This window comes from Engystomops pustulosus, chromosome 5 (assembly GCF_040894005.1).
Source record: "Engystomops pustulosus chromosome 5, aEngPut4.maternal, whole genome shotgun sequence".
NCBI classification, from domain to species: Eukaryota; Metazoa; Chordata; class Amphibia; order Anura; family Leptodactylidae; genus Engystomops; species Engystomops pustulosus.
The window spans coordinates 29246890-29261937 of NC_092415.1; the positions used below are offsets into that span (position 1 = coordinate 29246890).

Below are 15048 nucleotides of genomic sequence, written 5' to 3' on the forward strand. Positions count from 1 at the left end.
GATCGCCGCCCCCCGATGACGCGCCACCGTCTTTTAAACGCCGCCGGCGACTTTGCCGGCGGCGTTGAAAGGGTTAATAGCAATATGCAACAACCCCCACCTCTGTAAGAAGAGCCCTCTTCATACATCCCTTATACTTCTGCGCCATACAGCTACGGCGCAGAGCGTTAAGGGGCTAAGCTTTTTATGCCTTAGATTTTACAAAAAAAGGCTTCCAAATGAGGCTGAGGGGCTCCATGCTCCATAGAAGTTAATGGAGACTGGAGCCCCTCAGACTAATTTGCATAATTTTTAAAGCATATTTTCTTATAAATCGAGGGCATAAGAAGTTAAAAGAAGAGCAGATCCTAATAAAGGGGGCACACACCAGCATGTAAGTGTATTTGGTTTATAATCCATGATCCTGATTGTAGATTTCCTGTAAATGCTGGTGGGCTTCATTAGACGGGTTGGTGCAAAAGGCATGGTTTAAGGCTATGAAAATAGGATCTTAAGTCCGTCTTTACATGACATGTTTTACTGTGGTATACCACGAGGCACCAATGTGTTAACCAATGTACTCTTCCAAGTCTCCTCTGTGCCCCAAAGATGCGTAGCTGAAAGCAGCTGCAAAAAGTCATCATCAGTGCGTCCATTGCCAGAGGAAGACTCTGAGAGCTGAAGGCCCCTATGAAATGTTTTATACAGACATAAGCAGCACACACTTGTACTGTGATCCCAGATTACATATGATCAATGGTCATGGGTGCAGATGCTGGAGAATGATATTGCATGTACAGTGGTGGAAACAGGATAAATATGAGTAGTTTAGTGTCAGGTGCAGATATGAGGCTTAAAGGGGTTTTCCACTTTCAGCAAATAATTGATATTTTTTGTGTAAGGAAAAGTTATACGATTTTCCCATATACTTTCTGTATCAATTCCATGCCGTTTTCTAGATCTCTGCTTGCCATGCTTCTATAGAAAGCTTCTTCGTTTACTTCCAGTGGATAGAAATCTGTCAATGTGATGTGATGGAAGTACAGGTGCACGAGCCCTTAGGGTGAAGACACACATGGCGTTTTTAGGCCGTTTTTGGGCCGTTTTAGTTAGTTTGTTTTCACATCGTTAAAAACGCATGCGTTTTTTGAAAACGCATGCGTTTTTGACCAGTTTGAATTAAGATAATTGGTCAAACCTGTCAAAAACGCATGCGCACTAAAAAACGGCCTAAAAACGCCATGTGTGTCTTCACCCTTAGGCCGGCGCCACACGTGGCATTTTGAACCCATTTTTGGCCCGTTTTTAAGCAGTCTGTTAAAAACCGCACGTGTTAAAAAATTCATGCGTGTTTGAAAAACACATATGTTTTTTGAAAACGCATCAGTTTTTGAGTGGTTTTACCAATTATCTTTATTAAAATAGGTCAAAAATGGATCAGTTTCCAAAAAAACACATGCGTTTTTCAAAAATGCATGCGTTTTTTGACGGACTGCTTAAAAACAGGCCAAAAACGGGTTCCAAACGCCACGTGTGACCGCAGCCTACGTACCACACAACTCCTATTACTCTCTGTGATAACAACGGCTCGTGCACCTGCATGTCCATCACATCACATGGTCAGATTATATTCACTGGAAGGAATTAGAGAAGCTTCCTATAGAAGAACAGCAAGCAGAGATCTAGAAAACCATGATGAATTGAAACAAAAAGTGTATTGAAAAAATGTATAACACAAATTATATCAATGATTTACTGATTTACTGTACCCAGTTATTTCTAATTTATGCCCTGCAACAAACTAGCTACCACTACACTACAGTTCTGTAGGATTAATCACACAAGTACAGTAGAAATTTATTTATACAATTTACAACTTTATACAATTTTGTACAATGAAAAGAGAAAAATGACACAAATAGAAAAGTATACAAATAATAAAAAAATGTTTTGACATATAAAGGTATAAAAATATATTTTAAAAAATTCCTATTTCCTATAAGTGGGAAGGCCATAATTGTCCTATAGATGCAGTCCCAGTTCTGGAACCTGCATCTGTCTTGAAAAGGGGGGACTTTGGTCCCTGTCTAATGACTGTAGGGAGAGGAGACGTGGTTGAACATGCTCAGCGCTTTCTGGTTACTTCGATGGCGCTGCCCGGAGTAGCCAAGAATTTACGGACAGCTCCAGAGCCGCGAGTGGTGAGTGGAAGGAACCCTGGCTCTCATGACATGGCGTCTATTAGACATGACGCAACCAAAGTTCAGCTATAATGATGGAAGGTGTAACCACACTTCTATTTGCAGAACTGGGGTTATTTTTTTAATTTAACATTGAAATCTGTTATTGTCACCAATCTGTATTCATTCTTCGCATATCCGTTACGTGAATCCGCTCAGCAGATGACATCAACGTGATATGAGCATAACCTACAACTCGTCTGCAACCTGCAATCTAATTTCTAAAACCTGAAAAAGGAAAAGTACGGAAACGTGTTAGACAGCCGCCACCATCACGGCATTGTTCACGACTTGGTGCACCACTTGTGTAGCCTGATACTCCTGAAGAACACCAACAGCTTCATTGACCTGGAATAAGGGAGCACATGTTACTTCGTGGTTGTGAGGGTCTCGATAATAAAGTGTACACTACGCTGTATGTTAAATAATATACCTTGGTGCACAGAAATTCTGGCGACTCCAGCATGTGGAGAACCTCAGCGTTATCCAGCTCTAGCAACATCCCAGTGACTTTTGCCGCAAGCGATGGGAGCATGGGTTGGATAAGAGAGAAGAGCCGCTCGCCTAAAATCAAAGACCAACATGTCAGAAGCTATGTCCTTCCAGACGTGACATGGATCTATTATGCAACTATACATACCCAACATTTGCTTCTGGTCAACTGGAGGAGGTGGGGGAGGAGGAGCGACCACTATGGAGGTAGCCGATGTTTCTTCTGGATGTACAACACATATAGGCTGCTGAGGAATAGCGTTGGACTGCTGAGGAACATCCATGCACTGCTGAGGAACGTCCATGCACTGCTGAGGTGCGGCCATGCTCTGCTGAGAAGCGGCCATGCTCTGCTGAGGAGCGGCCATGCTCTGCTGAGGAGCGGCCATGCACTGCTGAGGAGCGGCCATAGATTGCTGAGGAATGGCAATGGACTGCTGAGGAACGGCCATGGACTGCTGAGGAACGGCCATGGACTGCTGAGGAACGGCCATGGACTGCTGAGGAACGGCCATGGACTGCTGAGGAACGGCCATGGACTGCTGAGGAACGGCCATGGACTGCTGAGGAACAGCCATGGCTTGTGATCCTATCGTTTGCTGCTGATGTGCTTGCAACATAGCAACAGCCTCATCGACCTGAAATACAGACCACCATAATACTGCTTAATATTTATACATGAATGTGTGCATTAGACTGCAATATGGCTGCAAACCAAACCTTAGAACGCAGAAATTCTGGAGATTCCAGCATGTAGAGAACTATAGAGTGGTCCAGATCCAGCAGCATCCCGGTAATCTTTGCCCCTAGCGATGGGTGCATGGCTTCAATTAGAGGGAAGAGACGCTCGCCTAAAACCAAAGACTCCTACGTCACGTGTTATATTCTTTCACAATGCAATTGAGATGGCAGTTCGGTCTAGTATATACCTACCCAGCATTTGCTTCTGGTCAAGTGGAGGAGGCAACATAGAGGTAGTCGGCGGTTCTTCCATAAAGACAGTGGGCTGCTGGCAAAACGTACAGAAGATATCAAATTACATTAACATTTTATTTAAGAAGAACCCGATGACTATTATTAGGTTCTAATTAAGTCACCTGCTGTACAGCAACTTGTGGCTGAATAGTGTACTGCTGCTGACAAACTGCTGCGGAGTACTGATACTGAGGAACAGAGCAAGCGGCCGTGGCTGGAGCAACAACATGGGCGGGATGGGGTTCTATTGCGGGACGTGGGATATTTGCTGTACGGAAAAATAATAACATATCAATAAATGCAAACAGTGGCAACAACTTCAACACAGTACAAAAGAGTATTGTACAATGTGACGTCCCTCTTTAGAGGGCAGGCAGGTTTGCCAATAGTGACAAGCGGACCCACAAACCCAAATCCAAAACCGCTTCAAATGGGTCTGCCCACTCACTGGTGCCGGCACCGATCGTGGGTATTATCCTTTGCACACCCCAAAGGCAAAGCCGGACGCTGCATATAATTGCCAATGCAATTTTGTCAATCCCGGTGAGGTCACAGGACACAAGGATCCTCGTGAAAATAGCCGCGCACATGTGTGCTGCCATATTGGCGAGGATCATTTCTCTGCAGGCTGCTTTGCCTGCTATATGTAAAGGATAAAACCTGAGAGGGGTGCCAGCAATGATTGCAGGTGTTACAAGTCAGGGGGGGGGACGAACCAAACTTGGACTTCTGACTGAAGTCTGGGTTTGTGTTCTGTGGTCGCGGAGCCGCAATGTTTGGTACATATGCCACATATGTGTGACCATAGGGCATCGGTTTTTTGGCTGACAAGTAACGGCCGTGGTCAGAGGAGGCAACAGATTGACCAAAGTCCTGAAGACTGAAAGCACCACTGCAATGCTGAAGCCACAGTTGGTTAGGGACACTGTTGTTTTTCCTACCCATGCTTTGGCCCAATGAGGTTTTCCAGAATTCCTGGAAAACCCATTCTGTATCCAGAATATGTCCTAATAAATAATTAAGTGAATATTATCTTTTTAGATTGTGTTTCTGTCATGAGAGTGGTGGCATCATCCAGAAAAAAAACTTTGAAGTGAGATGTAAATTGGTTATGTAAAGAAAGAAAGGTGGACAGTTTAGCACTGAAGTCCCGCTCACCCCCTTCGCTGTATTTGATGGTCCTGTGTCCATGGGCATCATGACCAGCTCTCCAGAAGCCTTGTGAATGATGTCACTCGGAGCAGAGGGAGTAATTTGAGGTGGGGAGAGCTTGACTCCAGTGCTAAACCCTCCACCTCCTTGACTTCATACAACCAATTTAATAAAATCAGATTTACTGCATGATGCCACCACACTGGGCCATGAAAGAAACAAATCTGGATGGGGTCAATCTGCTTGACAACATATTGGTAGTAGTTTATATGAATTTCTGCTTACAGGTTCCCTTTCTTTTCGTAATAAGCCATACGTAATAAGTGATCCCTGTGAAAGGCAAGGATATGAGCGGTTCAATCTTTTACCTAATCGCTGAACGGTTACAACGCGTGGGGCTGGAGCAGCTGGCCTCATTGTGCTGTAAGAGGACAGTCTGGATGAGGCTAGTCTGATGGTTCTCGGCACATTATGGAAAGCTGTGAATGGACAAAAACTGAGTTTCCAGAACTTGAAAAATACTGAGGAAATAAGTAATAAAACATAGCGTTCATGCACTCTAACATACATATAGGGGCACATTTACTAAGGGTCCGTTGGACGCATTTCCGTCGGGTTTTGCAATTTTTTCTGATTTGCCCTGAATTGCACGCAATCGCATTGTGACGCATCGGCGCCAGCTGGCATGCGCCACAAATCGGGGGGCGTGGACGTCGGACAAGCCCATTGATTCGGACAAACCACGGAATTTAAAAACCAAATTGTGTCGCAAGATCAGCACTCACATACACCAGGAAGAAGATGGTGAACTCCGGCGGACCTCAGCGGGGGAAGCAGCACATGCAGGAAATTGGACGCCCAATCTTAGTGAATCGCGGCAGCTCCGAATCCTCGTCGGACATTTCAGATTGGTGGCGCCAACGGGACGGGTAAGTAGATGTGCCCCATTAAGTGAGGGGGATTCATCCGAAATTTCAGAGAGCAGAACTGTTCTAATTTCCCATGGCAATCAATCAAACAACTGTGGAAAAATGAAAGCTGAGCTCTGATTGATTGGTAGAACAGTTTTGCTCTTGGACACTTCTGATAAATCTTCCCCACTGTATTTATATTAATTACTTTTGGAAGGAGTTCACTCTATAGGGAAGATAATTTGCAGTGAACGTACCTTGTGGTGTCCAGCTATGGCTCGGCAAAGCCTGCGATATCTGTCCGTAAGGATAATATGCTGCATGGTTCTGGGCCTAAGGGTAAAACAAGGATTTAAAGGGGTTGTATCAAGTTTGATTGTTACCCCCTTTCCTGTCGTCAGGACTTAACAATCTGATCTGTGGGGGTCTGACTGCCATTGATAATGAGAATGAGTCCCGTTCTCACTAACTGATAGAGCTGTAGGTCTAGCCTATGTACTACCACCCCCCTGTTGGGGGTCCTCATGACATGACTGCTGGGGGCCCTAGCAGTTGAATTCAGATTTTATTCCACCCATTAGGGGAAATCAATCTAACTTTATACAACCCCCCTTGAAAAGGGTGTCCAGCATTGTAAAAACGCGGCTGCTTTCTATCACAAATACCGTCTTGTCTGTGCTCATTGGAGTTGACCTGCAATACCAGATACATCCTGTGAATAAGTGTGGTGCTGTTTCCAACACCGTAAGCAGCTGTATTTTGTTTATCTCGGACAATAAATCCCAATAAAACCATTCAATGTATATAAACTTTTCGTAGATTTATGATCTACCTGAGGAGTGGGAGTCATTAAATAGTTTGGTTGTGGTTGCGGCTGGTAAATGTTGGTGCCTTGGTTCGGCAGCGTTTGAATATGATCCATCTTCTGCAGAAACTGGGCGGCCAGATTAGCTTGACGCTCCTTCTTGCGCTGTGCCAGGGCAACGTACAAGGGCTTGGAGGCTATGATCCTACCGTTCATCTCGGTGACGGCTTTGGCTGCTTCTTGGGGGTTGGAGAAGCAGACGAAACCAAAGCCTTTGCTGCGTTTACCGTCCATCATCACCTGAAATATTACACCACAGGGAAGTTGTGGCCCTCCTCATCATAAAACATAGGCAAAAAGATCTATCATTCACATTGGGTTATAAAGACCGAAATAACCTAGGCTCACCTTAGCGCTGGTGATGGTACCATAAGGGCAAAACACTTGATAGAGCCGTCTGTCATCAATGCAATCTGCAAGATTTTTAATGTAGAGGTTGATGCCCTAAAAACAAGGAAATCTTCATTAGAAACATGGACATTTAAGATATCACACATGGAAGATGTGATGCTACTCACCTGAGTTCTGGTGATGCGTTCCTGCTGTATCTGCTCAAACTTCCTCCTGAGTTCGGCTTGTCTCTCCCCCTTCTTCTGGGCTCTTCCGACATATATGGGTTTACCATTCACATTCTTACCATTCATTTCATCCACAGCCTTAAGGAATAACAGAAATAGTGACAGTACTTTACTCCTTGGATCCTGAGAATGGGATTCCGCACTGAAGGAGATCAAGACACTTCCCAGAGCCTCTCTTTGTCCAATTCACCAGGAGAGGGTGCCTGCCTAACCTTGGCATAAAAGTATCTGGAGGACGATGCTTAACTTTTGCCAGCTATGTATTTTACCTGCCCATAATGCCACATTGTTCAATTGCCCCTGCGCTCTAAAGACCTCTGGACATCAGAACCCATTGGAAGGTGCCTAATCGATAAGGTTCGAAGTTCACTTCCAATCCAACAAAGGGTTTACTTTTAGTCTATCTTTTTGTCTAATACTGACCTCTACCTGTTTAGGCGTGTATGATCCAGATTTTTGCCGGAATACTGTTTAAAGTTGGCCCCGCCAGTCCTCACCCTATTTGTTTGCTCTACCTCTGCCTGTTCCTTCTGTGAGATGACCGGAGCCACTGATCGCGTGGATGCTTGGGTCATCTTAGGGAAATGACAGGGGTACATCGGTCCCTTGTTTTCGTCATCTGTGGGGGTCCCATCACTGGGATCCCCATCGATCTGCAAGTTAGGCTCTATTGTGTGGATAGGAGATAACTTGCTACGACAGGACAACCCCTTTAATGAAAATCTCCCACCAGAATCAACCACAGTAAAGCAGGCACACATACATGTTGGTGTGTGCCCCCAGCTGAACCTGGAATTCAATGGGTCCACTCATCACTACTAGCATACATTCTCATCTCGTTTTTTTGGAAAGCATATTAGTCAGGAAGGGCCTCAATATAGAGGCTTAAAGGGAACCTGTCATAAGAAATTGACCTAATTAACCATTACTAATATGTTGTGAAGCAGATTAACATATTCCAGATCCTGTCTTCTTTCATGGCTCAGTGTGGTGGCATCATCCACAAAATCAACTTTAAAGTGAGTTGTAAACTGGTTGTGTAAAGTCATGGTGGTGGAGAGATCAGCACTGAAGTCAAGCTCTCCTCACCTCAGAATGAAGGAAATCTGGTTAGTGATGTGTCTGGATATAGGAACATCAACGGCATTAAAGAGGGCTTTCTGAAGTGATGAAAGCTTGAATTCAGTGTTAAACTCTACAGTGTAAAACCCTTGACTTATACAACCAAATAACATGTCACTTCAAGTTGATTTTCTGGACATTGCCATAACACTCAGGCCATGAACTAGACATGATCTAGAAGGTGTTCAGCTGCTTGATGACATACGGTGCTAGTAGTGGTTTACTAGGTCAATTTCTGATGACCGGTTCCCTTTAACTTGTCCATACAAATAACAGGTGGAGGACTCCTTTTTGCATCCAACCACAACACTTTATGAGCAGTCCAGTCTATTTCTGCTGGCAGATGCAGTATTTGGTCACAGGAAGCAACTAGAGGCTATGGGGGACGGATGCCACTTTATGGCATCCATATATGAACGCAACCTTAGACTGCTCCAAGAGTCAGTGTCCTCCTTGTTGTCCAGCAGTGAAGTTCACACATGGGGGTTAAATGGTGAAAGCTCATATTTAAAACAGATTATAAATAATAAATTGCCTGACCCTCCATTTTAAACGGGTTGTGTGGGATTAACTTTTATTTTTACTATTGGTCCCAGGATGTAAGAAAATAACAAACAGCCATCAACGGCCTCTATATTGTAGCCTACATAACCAGCTAGTGACCTAAATCTGTATTTATGATCCAACAAAGGGAATTAGGAGTAGCCCCCGCACTGGTGAAAGGTATCCATGTGGCAACCTCTCCTGGTGTATATGGCATGGTCTGAGTGTTTGGTTGAGAGTTATCTGATTTATATGGTTAGATTAAGACATAAAATTTGGAGTCTCTGTCTCACTCTTAGTGCATCCTCGTGTTTCTCAAAGCAGACAAAGCCAAATCCTTTGGACTTCCCAGTTTCATCGGTCATAACTTTAACACTCAGTGTAGGCCCTAAAGGGAAATTATTACACAGATTTAGAACACAGACAATCTATGCACAACCATCTGACAGATAATGAATGTGACTTCACACATAATCTTTACCGTATACGCCGAACAATCCTTTGAGCCGTTCATCATCCATATTTTCCCCAAAGTTCTTGATGTAGACATTTGTGAACATGGCTCTGGTAAGAAGTTCAGGTTCCCGTTCTTTACGGGACTTGAAATGTCCAATGAACCTTTATGGAATGCACAAAAATAATCTTTTCATAGTTTTGACTTACTAAAGACACATTTGAATGGAACATCAAAATCATCATCATTTTCCCTGGAGATCAGCACAGTCTCTTATGTCTTCAAAATTTGTTCTCCTGCTTTCAGAAGAACAAGAGCAGGACACACACCTCTCCCCAAACATGACACCATCATAGGTCCGCTACTATGTAAAAATGTACATAGATGATTATTCATTATTGTGAATTCTTTGTATACTTACACTTTCTGTTCATTTAGGAGCATCCCATTCAGGGAGTCAATGGCTTGCTGGGCCGATTCCTGGGTTTGGAAATGTACAAACCCGTAGCCTTTAGATCCATTTTCATCACACACGACCTACAACACCTAAGGTTAGTGAATCTCTGCAATACTATACAGACTGGCTCCATATCTGTAGGTTGTCTTACCTTACACGACAGGATGCTACCGAATGCGGAGAAGGTATCGTACAGCAGTTTACTGTCAATTGATTTTTCCAGGTTTTTGATAAAAACATTGCCAACCCCGCTCTTTCTAATGGATGGGTCACGTTGGCACCACATAAGGCGCATTGGTCTACCCTTCATGTCTTCGAAGTTCATTGTATCCAGAACACGCTCCGCTGGTAGGGGGAAAAAGTGTGTTTTTATGGAAACATACTCTGTACGGTTTGTTGAAATCGCTGGTAAACACTATGCTTAAAGGGTTTTTCCAGGAGTATGGAAATGCCCAAGGGGCTGGGATGGGATAAATAGGATGCATACATATCCAGCACCAGTTCCTCTTCAGCTACTTCTGACTTCTGATGTTCTTAGGTGTCAGGGGACCCGCTTCAACCAATGATTGGCCTCCTCGGATAAGGATAAACTTCTGTTTTCCATGGTTTTTCCTTCCTTTGTTGTGCCCTGGTTTAAGAAGTCAACTCTTTGGCTGAAGTGGTTCCCAAAATCAAGGCCCAAAACAGAAGTAACTGAGCGATTCAAGAGCATGTAAGTAAGTTTTTTTTCCCACTTCAACACCGATTCCTTGGGCGCTTTTCCTATTCCTGGAAAACCCATTCAAAGGGATTCTGTCAAGGGAATTTGTGACAATGAACCTTTCACAGGTTCTTATTGGCTGGTAGTTTACTGTCCAAAATATCCCTATATGAACTCTTTCTGCAGCAGAAGGATTCAAAGATTGTGACTCCTCCATGTGCAATGGGAACGTGTCCTCACACTGCTGTACACTTTGTTCTGTGCACTGAGCTAGAGAGACTGTGGAGCAGCTCAATGCAAGGCACTTTAGTAATGGAAGTATACACTCCCAGCAATCTTGCTGAAGCTACAATCCTGGGAGCTACAGTCCTTCTCCTACTAACAAAACAAATCTCCAGGAACAATACGTAAAACACTGTCTGCAGCTGTGTATGATAAAAACCCACTGACAGATTCCCTCTAACCTCTGGTCACCATTGTGAAGAGCTTACTGCATACTGTTTTGTTTTAAATCAAATACAAACAAAAAACAATCATAACAGTATGCAGAAGGCTACTGAGCTCCACCTAGTGGCAACCCAGTGGTGGCAGAATTTTTCTATTTAAAGGGCATCAACTGGCAGAGGAAAATTTTGGACAAAAAAAGGCCAGAATGATAGCAAAAAAATAATAAAAATAAAAATGGCAAAACTCACCTTAGAAACCCTCATGTATGACCACTAGAACAGTATATTAAATGGTTAATAACTTGTCAACAAACTTTACATAAATCAATAGTAGAAGTCACTACAAGAAAGTTTGGAGCACATCTTGTCATAGAAAAGTGCTTCCTTCTCCATTTACTCTGGTTTTTATAATCCTCTGTCTGTACTTTCTTCCTAAATTGTTGTTGATTTTTTTTTTTTTTTTTGGTGATCAGAGGTGGACTTTTTGTCGAAACGCATAGGTCCGACCTATTTCTGCCTATATGGTACTTCTGTGGATGCGGTTTTAATGGACTTACTGCATTTCAGTGAGAGCTGCAAGAATCCTTTTTCCTTTTTTCTCCAACCTACAGGGAATAGAACCTGCTTAATAATTTTCGGCATGGCCTGTTGGCTTGGTCATGGTGAGGCAAGGTGATTGCACTGTATTTCACCAAACTGTGCCCAATAGAAGTCTAGTTTTTCGGCTGCCACTTTTTCAAGTTTCCTGAAGCTGCCCTACTTAATCCCTTTGTGATACATGTGATGAGTTGGCTGTTTAGTGTCACTTTTGAGACTTTTTGCGGTGTCCGACTTTTTAGTCCCAAATAGTAGTTTACTAAAAGTAAGTCGGGGGGGAGGCAGGGCATCTATCACTCCTATTGCTTTCTTTTTACTTTTTTGTGTGACTTTTTGTGAGACTTTTTGCAGTTTGAGACTGCAGAATCAAGTAGCGTACCAAAGTTATCTGCCTCAAGCATATAATGCAGTGCCCGTATTTCTCTTTGTAGCCCAAATGTTTGTGCAACTTGTGCGACTTTTGGGCTTGGAATTGTCCCATTCTTGCGCCTAATAAGTCTCAAATCAGAGCACGCTAGACCCAGACTTACTTTTGGGAGCTACTATTTGGAGTGAGACTAAATAGGCGACTCGTCACATGTATCACAAAGGGCAAAAACTTAAGATACATTGCAATGATTAAGCAGGCCGACTTCAGGAAACTTGAAAAAGTGGCAGACGAAAAACTATGATACATGTGCCCCTGTGTCTAACATGCTCTGTTTTGCGACTTATTAGGCACAAGAATGGGTCAATTCCAAGCCCAAAAATTGCACAAGTTGAAAAACATCTGGGCTACAAAGATAAATATGGCTACTGCATTACATCCTGGAGGCAGATAACTTTGGGGCGCTGCTTGATTCTGCGCCTGCAAAAAGTCTCACAAAAAGTTGCTTGAAAAAAAAGAAAAAGGAAGCAATAGGAGTGATACATGTCCCCCTATGGGTGACGTGAGACAGCCGCTAGCTCCCGGAAAAAATATAGGGTCGTGTGCATGAGGCCTAAGGGGTAATTAGGTTAATGCGTCCATCCTTGGTTCACTAAACCTGCTGTTATTTCAACAACCGATCCAGGTAAATCTACATCCCACCAGCCTCATCCAGATACAAAATCGCCCCTGTATATAATCAATAGCTAATCTATCCTTTGGATCCATCAGTTTGTCATACTTTATGTTTTTCTATGCACAGCGTAGCCTGGTCTACATACAGAGATGTCATTGTACTTACCATCCGCCGGCTGCTGGAAGTTGATATAGGCATAACCCAGAGACTGTCGGGTGATCTTGTCCCTGCATACTCTGATGGATGATATGTGACCGGCAGGACTGAACTTTTCATACAGCATGGCCTCCGTCACCTCGGTCTGGAGGTCCCCCACATATAGAGAAGTTGCGTTACAGCTGAGGGCAGGCATTATTTATGTCGCTAAAATAAGAGAGATTGGAAGGAAAAATTGCTAATCAGTACACTCTTTAAGTGGCTGTATGGTCTGCATGACTGATTTCTTCCAAAAACAGCGCCATGTATTGTGCCAGTATTACATCTCAGCTCCTTTCACTTCTTTCTTTCTATACAGCTGAGATGCAATACCGGCACAAAACATCACTAGGGGCGCAGTTTTTGGATAATACCAGCGTCGGCTCCAAGTATCAGTAGGCCACTTGGCGACAGAGCCTCAGTTGGCCCCTTTGCAATGAACTCACGTGGCTGCATTCCAAATTCAGAAACTAAAACAGTCTCCTGCTAATATATTCCTTAGTTTATCATCCCAAACAGCCCCCTTCTGTATAAGCCCCCTTCCCCCAATGGATTCCTTATTTACAGCCTTATGTGCCCCAACCCCCCCCCCCCCCCCAGCAGTTCTGAGCCCCAGCACTTGCCCAGGTAAGCCCAGTGCTGGCGCCGGCCCTGGATAGCAGCCATGTTTTTCAACCTCCGGACAACCCCTTTACATATGCAAAAAGGCAGTAATAATCTCAGTACCTGATAGATGTAGTCACAGGAGCATTTTTACATCCTCCACCATAGGACTGATTGCCAAATGAGATATAAGATTGCAACAAAAACACGGCTACTTTGTTCTCCACTGGTCTGTATTCTATCATAACCTCTTTAAAAAAGACTTGACTGCAATACCGCACATGGTCACCGAACAAGAGTGGCACTGTTTTATTTTTCTTAAGAACACATCTGTGCTTTACTGAGCTCAAAAATTTGAAGCCACCTTGGTCAGAGAGATTACTAGCTCCCCGAGGCTTCTATTCAAGAAGTAATGGGTCTACAGAGTAAGGGGTTGATTCGTTTTTTGGACATCTGACGATTCGGAGGGGGATCAAGTAAAGATATAACATTACCTCTCGTAGGGAGGCTTAATAGAAAATAACTAACATGATGTAACTGGTGAAGGATTTCAGGGATCTTCAAAGGTTTATTTTGGAAATTAGAATTTTTATGTTTATGGGGCAGCATATACTTTAGTCTTGCTGCCATTTGGACTATCAGAATAGGTAAATTTAGATATAAGTGGTGATAGATACCTGATGTGCTCCTCTCCAGATAACCACTTCTGTTAAACTGTCACCAGGGCACCGCTTGGCTGCCACATGCCAATGCCCATGCCAGGCAAGGACAGTTACTACTGAGCACATGTCACATAAAGCATGACACTATATAATATATACTATATGCTATGGTATAAAACTACTCCTATAAGAGATGATTATTGATATTCTCTTTTATTGGCCCCCATTCAGAACTTTCTCTCAGCACTGAATGGAAAGGATATGAGCTGCCGACTACATCACCGGTGACACAGAATTACAGAATAATGAAACTTTAGGCTATCCCAATGTACTGCGGCATGGCCTTATTTATGTCATTACTAATAATTATTTATATAGGGCACACAGACTATGCAGAGCTGCACAGATTTTAGCAAAATCAGCCCCTGTCCCCAGTGGGGCTCACAATTTAATCAACCTACCAGTATGTTTTGGAGTGTGGGAGGAAACCGGAGTACCCAGAGGAAACCCACAAAAACACAGAGAGAACATACAAATTTTTGCAGATGTTGACCCTGGGACTTGAACCCAGGTCCCCAATGCTGCAAGGCTGAAATGCTAACTGTCACCTACCAAGCCTTCTATAAAGAGAGGTGATGTGCAAACACAATTACACACGACTCTCATGTATGGAGGGATACAGCACAAGATTGTATTCCCAAATCGCCCACATTGTGCTAAACACATCACCAGCTTTCAGACATATCTTTCCCCATTGCCCCCTCTCAAGTTAGAGAAATAGAATTTTCTTTAAAATTACAGTTGACTGTACCTGTATATCTGGAAAGCTTTTATTCACTTGGGAGCTGGCAATATTTAATTGAGTATTTAGCATTTCAAGTCTTTTTGTAGACTAAACTGAACTTTTCACAATAGTAAACACTGTAAACATGCGGTGGCAAAATTTTGACACATCTTTTGGTGTACATCAGCCTATCTAATTGCATTTTTATACAGTGGATATGTTCTCTGGTTTGGCTCATCCCACCCGAAAG

At 43.4% G+C, this 15048-nt stretch overlaps 1 protein-coding gene across 2 annotated transcripts; it reads right to left on the reverse strand.

The window, feature by feature from the left end:
* Window positions 1-1811: 1811 nt before the first annotated feature.
* On the reverse strand, window positions 1812-14113 carry LOC140132559 (polyadenylate-binding protein 1-like). Of its 2 annotated transcripts, none has more exons than XM_072151478.1 (17): window positions 14030-14113; window positions 12720-12917; window positions 9920-10113; window positions 9733-9848; window positions 9339-9475; window positions 9151-9245; window positions 7133-7270; window positions 6963-7058; window positions 6582-6854; window positions 6007-6082; window positions 5207-5317; window positions 3809-3954; window positions 3645-3717; window positions 3432-3562; window positions 2860-3349; window positions 2653-2783; window positions 1812-2567 (listed from the first exon to the last, which is right to left on the reverse strand). In XM_072151478.1, exons 2-17 carry the CDS (start codon window positions 12904-12906, stop codon window positions 2475-2477), a joined length of 2487 nt encoding a protein of 828 aa, XP_072007579.1. In that variant the 5' UTR covers window positions 12907-12917; window positions 14030-14113; the 3' UTR covers window positions 1812-2474. The 2 variants fall into 2 exon arrangements, with proteins under 2 accessions (XP_072007579.1, XP_072007578.1); XM_072151477.1 differs by having other exon boundaries at window positions 3645-3720.
* Between the last annotated feature and the right edge of the window lie 935 nt (window positions 14114-15048).

What these genes read in the sequence shown, in the direction of transcription:
- LOC140132559 (XM_072151477.1), bottom strand. Translation starts at nt 12,906, where the DNA reads ATGCCTGCCCTCAGCTGTAACGCAACTTCTCTATATGTGGGGGACCTC. An exon ending in GTACCATCACCAGCGCTAAG is followed by an intron (nt 6,855 to 6,962) that starts GTGAGCCTAGGT and finishes GTAATATTTCAG; the next exon opens with GTGATGATGGACGGTAAACG. An exon ending in CAGAATTTCTGTGCACCAAG is followed by an intron (nt 2,568 to 2,652) that starts GTATATTATTTA and finishes CCCTTATTCCAG; the next exon opens with GTCAATGAAGCTGTTGGTGT.